Here is a 15,286-nt window from a genome sequence, read left to right on the forward strand (position 1 = left end):
TTTTAGAACTAATATAGCATGGGGCCCCTGGCAGCAGCACACTTAGCTCCCCCCACCCCACCCCACACACATACTTCTAGAACAAAATGGGTGTTCATTGTGGTGGCACCATCTAATGACGTCTATCTATACCAGTGATTCTCAAACAGTGTGTCGCGGCACGAGATCTTCCTAAGTGTGCTGCGAAATTTTGGACGACACACTAAGTAAATGCGAAAAACCATGTGATCCCAATTGAGTATTCACTGGTGTCTACTGGTAACATCATGGCTGTTTTTTTCTGAGTCATTTTAAGTGTCTATGCGTAGTCTCTGTCTATGGTTGTATGACGTCTGACTTATCATATCTTTATTTTGCAAAATTCAAATATATTTCATATATATTTAACCAGGTGTGCCGCTATTTTTTCATGTGCTCCAAGGTGTGCCGTTGGCAAAAAAAGGTTGCGAACCACTGATCTATACTCATTGACACCGTCAATGACTTCTATACTGTAGACGTCATTGGAAACCGTCCCTTCAATGTGACTGGATAACAAAATCACCATCTTGTACGTCTGGATAACCTAAATTGACCCGTGTTAGAGTTCTATCCCTTACATCAATGGCGGAGAAAAACGTAAACAAATGAAATTTACATTATGAGTTTAATTCGAGGATCAATTTTAGTGGTTTGTGCAGCATTATCATGGAATATTTTGTCACTGATGTTTAAACCGAAACTTCCACCAATCGTAGAGGGCTATTTCCATCCAAAATTTAGAAGAGTAGCTGAAATATTCAGGTAGGACCGATTCCTATAGAGTTGAAGTTATATCCCTTACATCAATGGCGGAGTAAAACGTAAACAAATGAAATTTACAATATGAGTTGTGCAATCCTTAGTAAGTTTAGTAACGGCTTCTTATCGGACACTGTCCTATATCCGTTACTGTCTGACCCCTATACACATGTCATACATTAGTCATTCATGTTTGATGTGACTTCTTTTTTTGTGTTATAGGGTTTAATCTTAAATACCTGACCCTAACCCTAATAGAAAGTAGGAAGTTCCATGTCCAGTCAGTAGGCCACAGATGGCTAACCGCTAGTTTTTCAGTGTAAAACTGATGGAAATAGAAAAGGGAGTCGGATCAAACATGATCACCATACATTGTACGAAAATAACGCTTTACACCACCTCGGGTGTAAGGCTATTTTGGAATCCTTAACGTCTATTTTTTACCGTGATTCTCAGTACATCTGAAACAAATTTATAATAATTCAACACTATTTTCAAGTAGAATTAGTTGAATTGGTCTGCTATCAGGAAACCCGGGCATGCGCAGACCGGAGGTCACAGTTTTGTGTCTATGCTCAGCCAATATTCAGAATTTAGTAATGGAATGTTACCGTAAACAAAAATTCTAGCTTTAGAACCGAGGTGGGGGAAAGCCTTATTTTCATTTTGTACAGTCTGATAATAAGCTGTTCCAAATGGAACTATGCATTATTATTGTTTATTGTAAGGTCCATGGTGCAATTCAAATTGACAGTGGTACATGTAGTTCCTTTAGGAATGGTCTCTGATCGGAAGCTGTCCTCTGTCCTCTGCAATATGAAAATACCGCTCTTCCCCATCTCTGTTTTAAGGATATTTTGACACAAATTTATTTAGGGTATCACAATTGGTATAACGTCATTTGGGACTCACGTCATTTGGGACTCAACATAAACGACATTTGGGACTCAGTTGACTACGTTTGGGACTTGATTGGCGTCAATTGGGACTCAACACAAACGACATTTGGGACTCAATATAAATGACAGTTGGGACTATTTATTTATGAGATATATAGTAACAGCTGTCTTAGTTGTCTTTCGTTTTATTTAGTTGATCGGTGATTGTTGAGACCGTGATTAACACTGCTAGTTCTCCTTTGTTTTGTTTTATCTGCGAGTATAAAACTTCTCCTTCGTTTTCTTTTATCTGCGAGTATAAAACTTGACAATAATATATTGTTGAAAATTTGTGTATATTTAGTAATACTTCGTTGTTTTTCTTTTATCAAATAGTAAACGAGCTTGATTGACCGACCACTGCTAATGTTTTTTCGTGAAACGGTATAACTGCAATCAACACACGGCCGCCATTCTCGATGATTGACAACTCATGTTTTTCCTCATCCACCAAAGAACCGTTAGGTTTCTTTGAACATACTGCAATAACATCGGGATTATCAGTTAATCAGCTTTAATTATCCCGCTTTGATCGTTGCCATTTCTTATATTTTCCACAAAAAATCTTTGCCTTGTACGCACTAATTTATCTATTGGTATTGCCATCTACGACAAGCATGTCAACGTGCAGCTCACGGATTATCGTTCACAATTTCTAGGGGCATGTAAAAAAGATTGCATGTGTAAATATTTATTTTATTTTTTGTGTAGGTCATTTTCAAATAAATTCATCAGAATATTATTCGTTTTAAATAAATATATAACTTTTATGAGAAACGATGATTATCAAAGAACCGTAAGTGCAACTAACTAATGTTTTATCGTTTGGTTGAGCCTTTTACTAACCACGTGTTTCATGTTAATAAATATTTTCTTTCGTGTTTTGAATTGGCCTATTTCTAATAAATTATCCTGAGTCCCAAACGTGGTATACCCGAGTCCCAAATGTCGTGGTCATATTTTTTTAAGTCCCAAATGACGCAAGTCCCAAATGACGTGAGTCCCAAATGACATGTAATCTCACAATTTACCCAAATCCACCATTATTTCAAGTGGTACATGTATAATGATATGGATAGACTATTGCCTTTCTAATAATATTATTACTAACATATGTCAAACCATTCCACAACACATCTTTTTAGAGTAGCCTAATTACATGTACATGTCACAAAATGGTCAAAATCGCATCTGCCGGCTTTCAGAAATTAAAAAAAAAACCTGACAAAATAACTACATAGGCCTATTCAAATCATGTTAAGTTGAAAATGATTATTTTTTTACCAACTCTTTTAAGACCCTAAAAATACCAGGTATTTATCTTATTGTAGAAATAAAATAGAAAATGGTAAAGAGAAAGGTGCAGCATTTGCCTTGTATTATAAAGGAGAATTATTGATCGATTTATGGGGAGGATATGCTGATGAAGATTCGGCACAACCATGGGATAATAATACTCTCACATTGGCGTTTTCTATTTCTAAAAGCATGGCAGCCATTACAGCTGCTAAGATGGTGGAAAAGTGAGTATGGTTTCAGTATTTATAAGAAAAAAGACAATTGTATTTAGTAGGCTACAGTATCATATCATTAAAACCTAATTATCCTTTTTCCACTAATCACATTGTAAATATTTCACTATGTATATATAACATGTAATTGTCTGCGATATCACCTCGGTGGAAGCAGACATTAAATAAAGCTATTTCACACGTATCATTGCCCGCTTTCTATAATTCAATATCCACTCATTATGTGCATAATTTAGTGTATGAAATCCTGCAACAGGGCGTTTATTCACCAAATTTGGTTTAGGCATAGAATTGACTTCAGTAACTTCAGAGTACATAGATCAATACTTTATGTCGTACTCTACTGTAGAACTACAGAATTGTATGATATGAAATATATATAGACAGCTGCCAGAAAATCCCAATGAGCTCTCATTGTAAAAGAAAATGTTTATTCAGCAATAAACTATAACAGATACATTTACTTGTAGAAAACAGTTACCGGTACTAATTTATTTGTATTACTATTAGCTTGATGTTTTTTAGAGAATACTCTTCCAACATCGTCCAAATGAATCGATTGCTGTTTTCCATTAAGTATGTGTTATAGTTTACTGTTCTATCCAGTTACTAAATGAAAGATTATGTTTATTCAGCAGTTAACTATCTTTAGGAATTAATTAGAATTGAACTATTTCTATATTAAGGGGATGGTTAGACTATAGTAAACCTGTTTCAGCTTACTGGCCAGAGTTTAAAGTCAACAGTAAAGATAATATTACAGTAGAGATGTTATTAAGTCATCAGGTATTGTAGTCCTTTATAGAAATGAAATGAAATGAAATGTAGTTTCTTCGCCAACTGGGCTAATATAAAGATGGGCATAGCATATACATGCAGTGTGCTATAGGAGACATTTTGCTCGGACAGCCGCCCACTCTTAGTTTGGTTTCCAGCTGTCAAGCTTCCTTCTAGTTCTTGCCAATGTGTACACTCAGTTTTCCATCTCATCCTACAGGCTAGATACTGTTCCATGCCTGACCCTTTGTCCTACACCACTAACATGGGAAAATCATGTCTTAATGTTTGTTTATGGGATTTGGCATTGGTGGTTTAACATGTAGATATTAAGGCCTGTTATAGATGCAAGTCAGGGGTTTGACCCCATGCTTGCACATGTATGTAACATGGGGTCACCATCAAGTCATGTAGCTTTCTCTATCGACTCCTACTTCTAAATCCCAAAATATTTATTGAAATAAAAATATTCTGGGTTAGTCCCAAAATAACCTAATTAACTTGTGCTGAGTGGACACTGAACCCAGTTTATCAATCTCTTGTAATTAATTGATGAATGTGAATCTATTTACAGGCAGGTTTGTTGCATCCAGCTCCAAATTTTAACTCTCTCCAGGATATTCTGTTGAATAAAGAAGAATTGCAGAAAGAGGTTGCCGAGGCAACTCCTGAGTGGCCATCAGGTTAGACTTTATTATGTAATCGAGTTAAGGAATTTATCCATAATTAATGATTGTGAATTCAGATTGTCAAGCTGTTGATTCATCATGATACCAACTGTTTAAGCCATGCTAAAAAATGAAATGTTTTCATCTCTTATGAATAAAATGCTGAATTTTGTTTGAAATGACTTCCAGTAAAATAAAATCCACTGTACATGTACAGGGATGTGCCCAGGTTATGCCGAGTGGAGTGAAAAAATTTTTTGGGAGGGGGGGGCATCGGCTTTTACCATGGGTTTGCCGTGGTAAATTTCGAGCACTGAGTTTGTGTACAAATTGACATGTAAACCAATCTGATTAAAACACAGAACCTTTTTCATTTGGTTTTTTATAGTTCAATTCTATACTTGTATTTACTACACTAGGATCTGGAAGAGTTGTTACATGTATATTACTGGCGTTCTAGTTGATGTGAGCAATTAGGCAATGAAACGGTCTATTACGGTGAGTTCTTGGCATGCTGTGCAAGAAATTGTGGGTAAACCCCTAGAAATGTCAATGCTGATTGATTAATCAATGTCTGACATCATAGGGTCAAAAGCTGTGCTCGTATGACCCCTGATGTAACCTCCCAGTACAACTGGTCAGATCTTCATTTAGTGTAGGCCATCGAAAGTATAAAAAAACGAAACGAAATATAAATCTGTATTTTAAAGTGAGTTGTTCAAGCAAACCGCCCTACCACCCTTACTTTTCATTTCACTTGTAACCATAGAAATAGACATTTCTATACATTAGTCTCAAAATAACCTAAGTAAAATGTTAATGAGACGTTATATCCTTTACCTCATATATAATACTGACAATAGATTAAATTGGAATATTATATTTATAGGAACACAACATGGCTATCATATGCTGTCCTTCGCCTTATTGGTAGATACACTTCTTCAAAAAGCTGATGTAAAACATCGTAATATAGGTCAGATATTTAAAGAAGAAATAGCAGATGAATATGGTAAATATGACAGACTTTAAAGATGCGTTGTGTAAGAGTTGAATCTGCCTATTGTAGATCTTTATTTTGGCTTCATGTGTTATATGATTTATTCACATGACGAGCCAATTAATCAACTCTCTAGACGATTGGATGGCTGAGATTTCAATGGATTTGAACACCCACAAGATTTTGAAATATAATTATAAAATGGATAATCGAGGCTATGAAAATGAACGATCTATGCTACATCTTCAAACAGTCATAAGTTCTCCGGATGGCCGAATGGTTAGCTTGTGCACATTGTAACATACGGTCTGTCATTGAGTCAACTAGCTGGCAGGGTTTTGATTCCCCGGGTATACGTGACAAGGAGTAGGGTCGCCTGTCCAACGTCTTGGGTTTTCTCCGGGTCCTCAGGTTTCTTCCCGCTGCTAAAGACCCCTACGTACAAGCGAATTATTGAAATAAAATGAAACCATGTGTTAGTCCCGAAATGACCTAGTTTGTGTCGAGTGGAGTTAAACCCCATTTCTCTCTCTCTCTCATAACTTCTCCCAGAATAAAAGTAATTTAAATGAAATTTTTGATATATACATGTTTCATTATTTATTTTTATCTAAATCTCATATAGGGGAGCCACGGTGGCTAGGTGGGTAAGGTGCTGGCTCGCTAGCCTGGAGGTCGGGTGTTCGGTCCCATGTAAACATTGGAATGCACGTAAAAGATCCCTTGGCAGTTGGAATTCGATATAAGAGTAGGCGATAGTGCCGCTGTTCGGGCAAAATTTCCCTCATAGCACACTGTATGGCGTATGCCCGTCTTCATTAGCCCAGTATAGGAGCAGAACAGTAGGACGTTAAACCCCAACTCATTTCATTTCATTTCTAAATCTTATATAATGCATCTTTAAATTGTAGTTTGTACCTAGGATAATGGGCTCCATGACACTTACACAAAAATTGATATGTATTTTATCCACTGAGAATTATCTATGTAGAATATCTCCATTAAAAATGTTATTTTCTTTTCAGGCATAGATTTTTTTATTGGTTTGCCATATGAAGAGAATTATCGAGTGACAAAGTCTACTTTTATAACGACAACACATACATTGTTAGGTGTTTTATTGTCATTCGATATCAATTATATCAAATTTTATATGAGTGCTATATTTAACCCTACATCACACACAGCCTCGGCTTTTAAAGCACCGAAAGAGATTGAAGAGGTAAGTAAACCGTTGGATGGCCGAATAGTTAGCATGTGCGCCTTGAATCATAAGGTCTGTCATTGAATCAAGAAAACAAAAATATTTTAAGAATGCAGCCTTATGTGCTCTGATTTCATTTTTATCGGGACATAAGATATTAAATCCCATTTCTTTTTATTTTTATCTGGTCATTTAGACATTAGAATAGTGTAGACATCAGAATAGTGTAGACCAGTGATGGGATTTCCAAATTTTTCTCGTCAGACATTTTTTCCCGAAAATAAAGGGGCACAACTCTGGTTATGGTTATTTAAGCAGGCATTTTCAAACTGCAATTAAGAATCATGTATCAACAAAACATTCAAATTCATAGTAACGAAAGATAGGTGCACCATGTTATTTTTCATGTTTAATTCCTGTACGGTATTAAAATTTATGTCAATAATATTCCTGCAAAATTACGTGACCGTAATACCATAGAATGAAAGCGTGCCGACTACTTTCAATCTGTACCTGTTTCAAATTCCTCCAAAATTACTGTATTTTTCGGGTCATAAGTCGATACATTTTTCAGCAGAAGTCCTGCAGAAGTAGCAATTAGAATAGTGTAGACATTAGAATAGTGTAGACATTGGAATATTATAGACATTAGAATAGTAATGTTTAGACATTAGGATAGTATAGACATTGGAATAGTATTGACATTGGAATAGTATAGACATTAGAATAGTATAAACATTGGAATAGTACAGACATTAGGATAGTATAGACATTAGGATAGTGTAGACCTTAGAATAGTGTAGACCTTAGAATAGTATAAACATTAGAATAGTTTCTGCATCCAGTTGAACAGTTGCATATTGTTTTTCAGCGTGATAGACAGAATAATCCAGTTATCAGAGCCGTACCATTTACAAGTAGTAACGGTTATTCCTCAGCGAAAGCGTTAGCTAAAATATTTGGCATTTTGGCAAGTGGGGGAACTTATCAAGGGAAGCAACTCTTATCAAAAGATTCAATAGAAAAATTAAACACTAAAATGGTAGAGGGTTTAGATAATACTTTATTAGTAAACATGTCGTATGGACGAGGTTTCATTCGTCTTAAAAACTCACAGGTAGGTTTTTCTAATCCATCTTATTACACAGAGCAGTCAGACTGACTGAATGTTCAGCGGTATAGAAAACGATTATTTTATTATTAAACATTAAAATGTACTCAACTTGGAAGTTGTAGAAATTGAATCTCTACACCTGTGGTTCTCAACCTTTTTTTGCCAAAGACACACCATGGAACCCATGAAAAAATAGTGGCACATCTGGCTAAATATATATGAAAAATGTTTGAATTTTGAAAATTAAAACACTAGCAGATAAAAGAAATCAGTTTGTATACATAATGTTTATAAAGTAGGTGTTATGTCACTAAGGTGTTAAAACTGTGACTATTGAAGGATATACATCACTGTTGTCCAGGTTTGTGTATTCAATAGTGATGGGTGTTATAAATAGTCACGCTTTTACACCAGTAATGACATCTTTTACAGCTAGTTACACACCTGCTAATTAATGACAACTGACACACCTGCTAATTAACGACAACTGTATAATTTCTAACCGCTTGCCATACATACTAAACACTAGGGTAGAATAATGACCATTTATTGATAAAAACTGCCATTACTAAAAAGCCAAGATTCATAAGTCAAAGGTATCTGCTTACCAGTGCTAAAAGGGATATAAGTCTAAAAAATGGTTCAGTTGTATGATAAATCACTGCAGTAGTTTATGCTATCAGTAGAAAAGTCACCAGTCACGATTCTGCTTTTTATGGGCAATATTATCACAGATTTCATAGTCAATAGCAAATTGAGATCTTAACCTAGAAAGTAAGTCAGGATTTTACCAGCCTGCCTTCCCCTTGTCAGTGGTCCAATGCGGAGGGCCTGGCAAGGAACAGTATCTAGTCGTTTCAATGGTCTATCTAGATCAGATAATAACTGTATAGTTTCTAGAGCAGTGCTCAGGAATTAACAAACTAATTAATTACTCAACACTGCTCTAGAAACTATACATTAAATACAGAAACTTCTACTAAAAGAACACAACTAAATGATACCCGGGTTGTAGTGATATAGACGTGCATGTAAATGACACCTTGACTTCTGGAACTTAAAATAAAAGTAGGCCTTAGTGCCGGACAAAATGCCCCTCACTGCCCATCTTCAGTAGCTTAGATGGTGTAGAATGTTAAATCCAACCCCATTTCATTTCCTCAAAAAGTTTTGTTGGATGGGACCAGGCCCGTAGCTAACGAGGGTGGGGCGTGTGTGTGTGTGGGGGCGGGTGGCCTTTCCATTGGACGCAATACAAAGCCAACAACCAACGAACCCATATCAGAATGGGTGTCCCATAAATCCGAGTGACATTGGTTTGCCCCCCCCTCCCCCCTAGCTATGGACCTGGGGAATGATTGTATTATGTTATGAATATTGTGCATAATTTTTCTTCCAGGGTGACACTGTTTATGGGCATACAGGTTATGGTGGTCAAGTGGCTTTTGCTGATATGACCAATCAGTTTGGTCTATCTTATGTAACAAATTATCCTTCATTTTATTTCCTCAATGATGATCCACGTTTCAATGATTTAGAGAAGGTCACTTATGTATGTTTTCAAGATTATAGTGCTTCTCAAAAAACGTAACATCCACTTTTTATTGCATTTTTTAAAAAAAATTTTAAAAATATATACTGTCTAAATTTGCAAATTTCTGAGATGTATTGATTTACTTGTATTCATCTATTTATATTATTAATAAGATTGTTTTAATAAAAATAAAAGTCTTAATTTATAACTCAATGATTAATTTTTGAAGCTGCTCAACTTCACCTCTACAATTGTTTGATTTGTAGCTAAATGATTCCTATCTGTAGATCTATGGTTTACGTCTATAGATCTCTAGATCGATTTGCAGCTCTATGATTTATGTCTATAGATCTTTAGATTGATTTGTTTCCATAGAGCACCGATAGTTCTGCCCTTTGCTCAACGTGCAGGTCGACGTTTCATCTTTCAAGATGATAATGCCCGTGCCCTCCGCGCTCTTGTCGTGAATGACTACCTCCAGCGTCACCATATTGTCCATATGCCTTGGCCAGCCATGAGTCCTGACATTTCCCCTATAGAGCATGTCTGGGACATGATTGGGAGACGTGTTCGTCAACGTCAACCGACAACACTGCAAGAATTGGCCGTGGCACTGCAAGAGGAGTGGGTCAGATTGCCCTAAATCGTGATTGGACGGTTGATTAGGAGCATGCCACGACGAATTGCTGAATGTCTGAGGATTAGTGGAGCAATTACTCATTATTAAGACAAAAATCAAAAATGTCCATTTTCACTTTTGACAGTGTATGGGGCCGTCAGATAAGCCGCCCATATAAACTGTTTATGTTCATGTGTAGGCAATGGTCTGTTATTAATATACACTGGTTGCCGCTAATAAAAACAGCAGTGCATTTCAGCAGTTTTGTATTGTTTCTGAATATCCCCTACTTTTTTGAAGAGTATATATCGGGTGGGGGGAGGGGGTAGATTGGGCGAATGGTTTGCGCATGCGCGCTATATCATAAGGTTTGTTATTGAGTCAACGGGCGTGGTTTTGATTCCCCGATTGTACATGACAAGGTGTAGGGTCGCCTGTCCAACCTCGTGGGTTTTCTCCAGGTCCCCCGGCTTCCCCCCACTGCTTAAGTCCCCCACACGGAAACGAATTATTGAAATAAAATAAAATTAAACCATATGTTAGTCCCGATATGACCTAGTGGGAGTTAAACCCCATTTCACTCTGAAATATATCTGAGATGTCTCCTCATATTACACTGGGGGGGGGGGGGGGGTGATGGCCGAATGGTTAGCACGTGCGCGCTGCGCTGTATCATTGAGTCTGTCATTGAGTCAACTGGCGGGGTTTCGAATCCCCGGTTGTACGTGACAAGGAGTATGGCCGCCTGTCCAACCTCGTGGGTTTTCTCCGGGTTCTCCGGTTTCCTACCACTGCTAAAGACCCCTACGCGCAAGCGAATTATTAAAATAAAATTGAACCATGTGTTAGTCCCGAAATGACCTAGTTTGTGTCGAGTGGACGTTAAACCATCTCTCTCTCTCTCTCTCTCCATATTACACTGCATGGCTCCTTTAACACTAAGAAAATACATCGGGATTTCCCGGCGCGGTTCCCCCATGTCAGTGATGCAGGATAGAGGGCGTGGCAAGAGACAACGTAGTGTTGTTCGGATTGTACGAAAAACCGAGTTTACACAATGGCGTGCAACTAAAAAAAATCCTTGGCAGTTGGAATTCGATATAAGTGTAGGCCGTAGCGCCGCTGTCCGGGCAAAAGTTCTTTCATAGTACACTGTATGGCGTACGAATGTCTTCATTAGCCCAATCGGAGCAGAACATTTGATTTGATTTCATTTCCTTTAACACTAACACTATTTGCACATATTCTGCCCAAAAACAGTAGAACCGAGAACGCCCCATAAAGGAACACGAAGTCGAAAATGTACTTAGTAGTAAAAAAATATAAAACAACAAAATAATGATGCTCCTGATTTATTCAGGTGATAATACAGCTGTTAAATGATACATCGTAATAGGATCCTTGTGTATCTCCGATTTCTATAAAAAAAATAAAAATAAACAAGATTATGGATAATAAACAATAAGAGAAATTTATGGAAAACAGCTACTGGTGTATTTTTGTGACGTAGACAGTATTCTCTCAACGTTATCAACTTTCTTGTATAAAAGACGATTATGGATAGTTCCATTAAACTGACAACGTAAACATAGTAATCTGTCTACATTTGTTTTAATTTTTCTGGTCTAACAATGGCTCCCTTCTATGTGAATGTAAATTTAAATTACATTATAGTTTTTATGTGTTTACTAGCGGATGACCCGGTGCTGCGTGGGTTGAAAGTAGTATATCTCCAAAACCAGAAGTGGTAGTCCAACGCCACCTATCCCATATTACTCCCCGTTCCGAGCTACCCATATACACCCAATTTTAGTTTCGGGACAGCCCTAGGTCAGCCGCCAACCCTGAACAGACAAACAGTCACAAATATTAGTATAGATATATAGAGAATCTCCTACCAGTCTTTTTTGATATCAAAAAATATCAACACAAGTTGATAAAGTAACAAAAAACGAGGCTCTGTCGAGTTTATTTTACCTTATCAACGAGTGTTGATATTTTTTGATATCAAAAAAGACGAGTAGGAGATTTTATTTATCACCCAATCCCTTCTTACATGCACAAATAGATAAATATAATTCTTTGCTGTAGATTTCACTTTTACTGAACATTACGGCGTAGTGATACATCATTTTTTGACAGCAATTCAACCACTGCAAAGTCCTTTATATTGGCCCAGTGTTTCCATCAAGGTCAATTGAATAACAATAGTTCATTTTTGAAAAAAAAAAGTTACTTTTAATAAGAAATGAACTGTTCTTTGAAAATAAAAAAAAGTAGTTCCATTTCAACTGACCAATATATCGCAGTAGATTATGAAATATATCACACAAGCGATATCTACTGTGGAATGTATTATTGGGCGATAAATCCAAATATTAGTATAGATTGTTTTGTGAGACGAAAATTCAAACTGGCATGGGTTCTTCTACCAAATTTGGCCTTGACTTTACGTGCCATCGGAACAACTAGATGTATTTTCCATACCATGGCTTTCGCCGCTGCACCACTGTCAAGGGGAAACCCAGACTGGGAAATCCAGAGAGCTTTCACGGCCAAAAGGTAGACTGAAAAACCGACATGGCAAGTTTTCCGTCTTCATTAGCTCAGTATAGGAGCAGAACAGTAGGACGTTAAACCCCATTTCATTTTATTTATCTATAGGAAGGAGTCTGTGGTTATCTGTGGATATCGTAGACTACGCTGTTTTTTTAGTTTTGAATTTACGTTGTTTTTCATAAATTCGTAAGATTGTCACATTCTAATTTTCAGCCGCCATATTGATTGTGCATAAGCTAGAAACCCCAGGGTTTATTCTAGAACTCTAGAAACACCATTTTGTGAAATGTTAAAAGAAATATTCTCGCTCAGACGGGTGTGATTGTTGGGCAGTACGCCGCGGGCAACCCAGTCCGTCCGTGTTTCTATGCTTTCTTGTTATAGAGGAGGGTAGGGTGGGGTGGTCGAATGGTTAGCGCTCGGGCGCTGTATCAGTAGGTCTGTCAACTGGCGTGGTTTCGATTCCCCGGTTGTACGTGACAAGGAGTAGGGTCGCCTGTCCAACCTCGTGGGTTTTCTCTGGTCCTCCGGTTTCCTCCCACTGCTAAAGACCCCTACGCGCAAGCGAATCACTGAAATATATTAGTCCCGAAATGACCTGGTTTGTGTCGAGTGGACGTTAAACCCCCCTCTCTCTCTCTCTCTTCTCTCTCTCTCCATTGTTATAGTAACTTACAAAACTATTGACGAATAGTAATCCTTCAGAAGATTGATCACCAGTACAGTTAAATTGTACGGTGTGTTTACATGAGTAATTCGTATACATTATTATGAAATTGTGTAATTGTTATAAACTAGAATACATTATACACAATAATAATTGTAGGCAAATAACCGGTTTACCTTTATTTCCTGTCGTTAAAGAATGCATCGACTTCCTCTGGTGTTATGATATCATCTCCTATGAAAGTAAGATAAAATAAATTAAAAGGATGTGTCTTCTCCTTTCATTATTACGATACATCATGTGTTTTACGGCGGTGTGTGTGTGTGTGTGAGGGGGGGGGGGCGTGGTTTAGATCACACACACACTCTCTCTCTCTCTCTCTCTCTCTCTCTCTCAACTCAAAACTTAGAATTGCTTTCTTATTGTTTTAAACTATTTTAATATATTTGAATGTTGTTATAGCTTCAAAGATAGTGGGTGTACGCGCAATTTGCCGCCAAAGTAAAAGTAGACTTACCATTTGTATCTATAACACTTAAGATGTCAAGAAAGTCTTCTGATTTTGGATCCAATTTTAGAGATTTCGCCAGGGCATCAAGATCCACCTTTTCAGCAGTAGATCTTCCTGTAATTGCTGCTGTGATTACTGCGGGTTTAACTTTTCTCCAAAACCTCCTTAGTCTAATTCTTACTCTCCAGCTTTCAGCAGGAACCACAAGTCCTACCATTACCACTAACAGTAACACCAAAGCGAATCTCATCTGATAAAACAAAATTTACAGGTATAAACTCGCTCCCGGTGTTGGCCGAGAAAATTCCTCGGTATTTTCCGGCGTGGCTTCTCCTTGTCAGAAGATCAGGTTTGAGGGCCGGACAAGGAAAGGTGACCAGACGTTCGGATGGGACGAAATGCCGAGACCCCGTGTTCCAATCGGCGTGCACGGAAAATAACACTTGACAGAATTCCAAATAAATATATAGGCTGTATTGCTGCTATCCGAACAGAATTACCTCAACGCACACAATATGGCGCATGGCCGTCTTCATTAGTCCAATCGGTGTGGAAAAGCAGGACACTAAACTAAATGACGTACATGTATCTTGTTCTAAAGCGCACGTGTTAGTTCATTAACCCCCCCACCCCCACACACTGAGTTATCTGCAAGACATCGTATGATGATCTGAACTGAACAGTTCATCAATTAACTTTCCCAAATAAATCAACCCTTTCTTCTCACAGTTACTTTCCATATAAAAGCTGCCAAGAAAGTGTGTCAAATATTTTCATTCACCCGAGAAGACTTTTGGTATGTTGATAAGCAATTACTCTAGATACAAAAACAGTTGATTCCAGCTTTTAGAAAATTAATCCCAAGTCCAAATAATGACTTACTGGGCTATTAGTCAAAGATCTTACCTTGATACAGGTCTACTGGAATCTACTGGTAATTCTGTTTTGTAAGATATTCAGGAGACAGGTAGTAGTAACTGTTGGTTTAACGCCTGCTTCCACCGTAGTGATGTATTAGATAGGGAAGATATCGAACCTTATATAGAACAAAAGGTGTCGATTAATTATAAAATTCTAAATCTTCCTGGCAGCAAATGTAATGTGCCTATGGATGTGACAACAAATTCATTAGACTGGGTGGGGCTCGGTGTTAGGTTTCTGATTAAAATGTTACAGGATTCCACGGCGGTACATCCCTGGAAATAGAAGGGCTGAATGGTGACCTGGGGCCTACAACAGAAGCGGTGTGTTGGATAAAATGAGATATGTTTACTTGACAATAGTTTTCATGTAGACATTGTCTGAAGTGATGATATTCGGGAAGGGAGGCAAAATGTGGCGTCGCCTTAGAGGCGCAAAAAAACCCTGCAGTAATCCACTGGT

General features: G+C 37.5%; 1 protein-coding gene and 1 long non-coding RNA gene across 3 annotated transcripts in view; one reads left to right on the forward strand and one right to left on the reverse strand.

The window, feature by feature from the left end:
- Positions 1-567: 567 nt before the first annotated feature.
- Positions 568-9,758, forward strand: LOC126814573 (beta-lactamase domain-containing protein 2). Of its 2 annotated transcripts, XM_050539816.2 has the most exons (8): positions 571-783; positions 3,050-3,241; positions 3,937-4,036; positions 4,602-4,710; positions 5,585-5,707; positions 6,721-6,917; positions 7,771-8,016; positions 9,413-9,745. In XM_050539816.2, the coding sequence occupies exons 1-8, from the start codon at positions 641-643 to the stop codon at positions 9,602-9,604; spliced, it is 1,302 nt and encodes a 433-aa protein (XP_050395773.2). In that variant the 5' UTR covers positions 571-640; the 3' UTR covers positions 9,605-9,745. The 2 variants fall into 2 exon arrangements, with proteins under 2 accessions (XP_050395783.2, XP_050395773.2); XM_050539826.2 differs by lacking the exon at positions 7,771-8,016 and having other exon boundaries at positions 568-783; positions 9,413-9,758.
- A 1,744-nt stretch (positions 9,759-11,502) lies between these two features.
- The window catches only part of LOC130013041 (uncharacterized), a 29,643-nt gene continuing 25,859 nt past the window's right edge, over positions 11,503-15,286 (reverse strand). The window contains exons 2-5 of the long non-coding RNA XR_008788324.1: positions 14,810-14,939; positions 13,910-14,153; positions 13,569-13,626; positions 11,503-11,584 (exon numbers count right to left, since the gene is read on the reverse strand). This is a non-coding gene — a long non-coding RNA (uncharacterized LOC130013041). The remainder of the gene's footprint in view (positions 11,585-13,568; positions 13,627-13,909; positions 14,154-14,809; positions 14,940-15,286) is intronic.

The sequence above is a fragment of the Patella vulgata genome, chromosome 1, assembly GCF_932274485.2.
Source record: "Patella vulgata chromosome 1, xgPatVulg1.2, whole genome shotgun sequence".
In the NCBI taxonomy this organism is placed as follows: Eukaryota; Metazoa; Mollusca; class Gastropoda; family Patellidae; genus Patella; species Patella vulgata.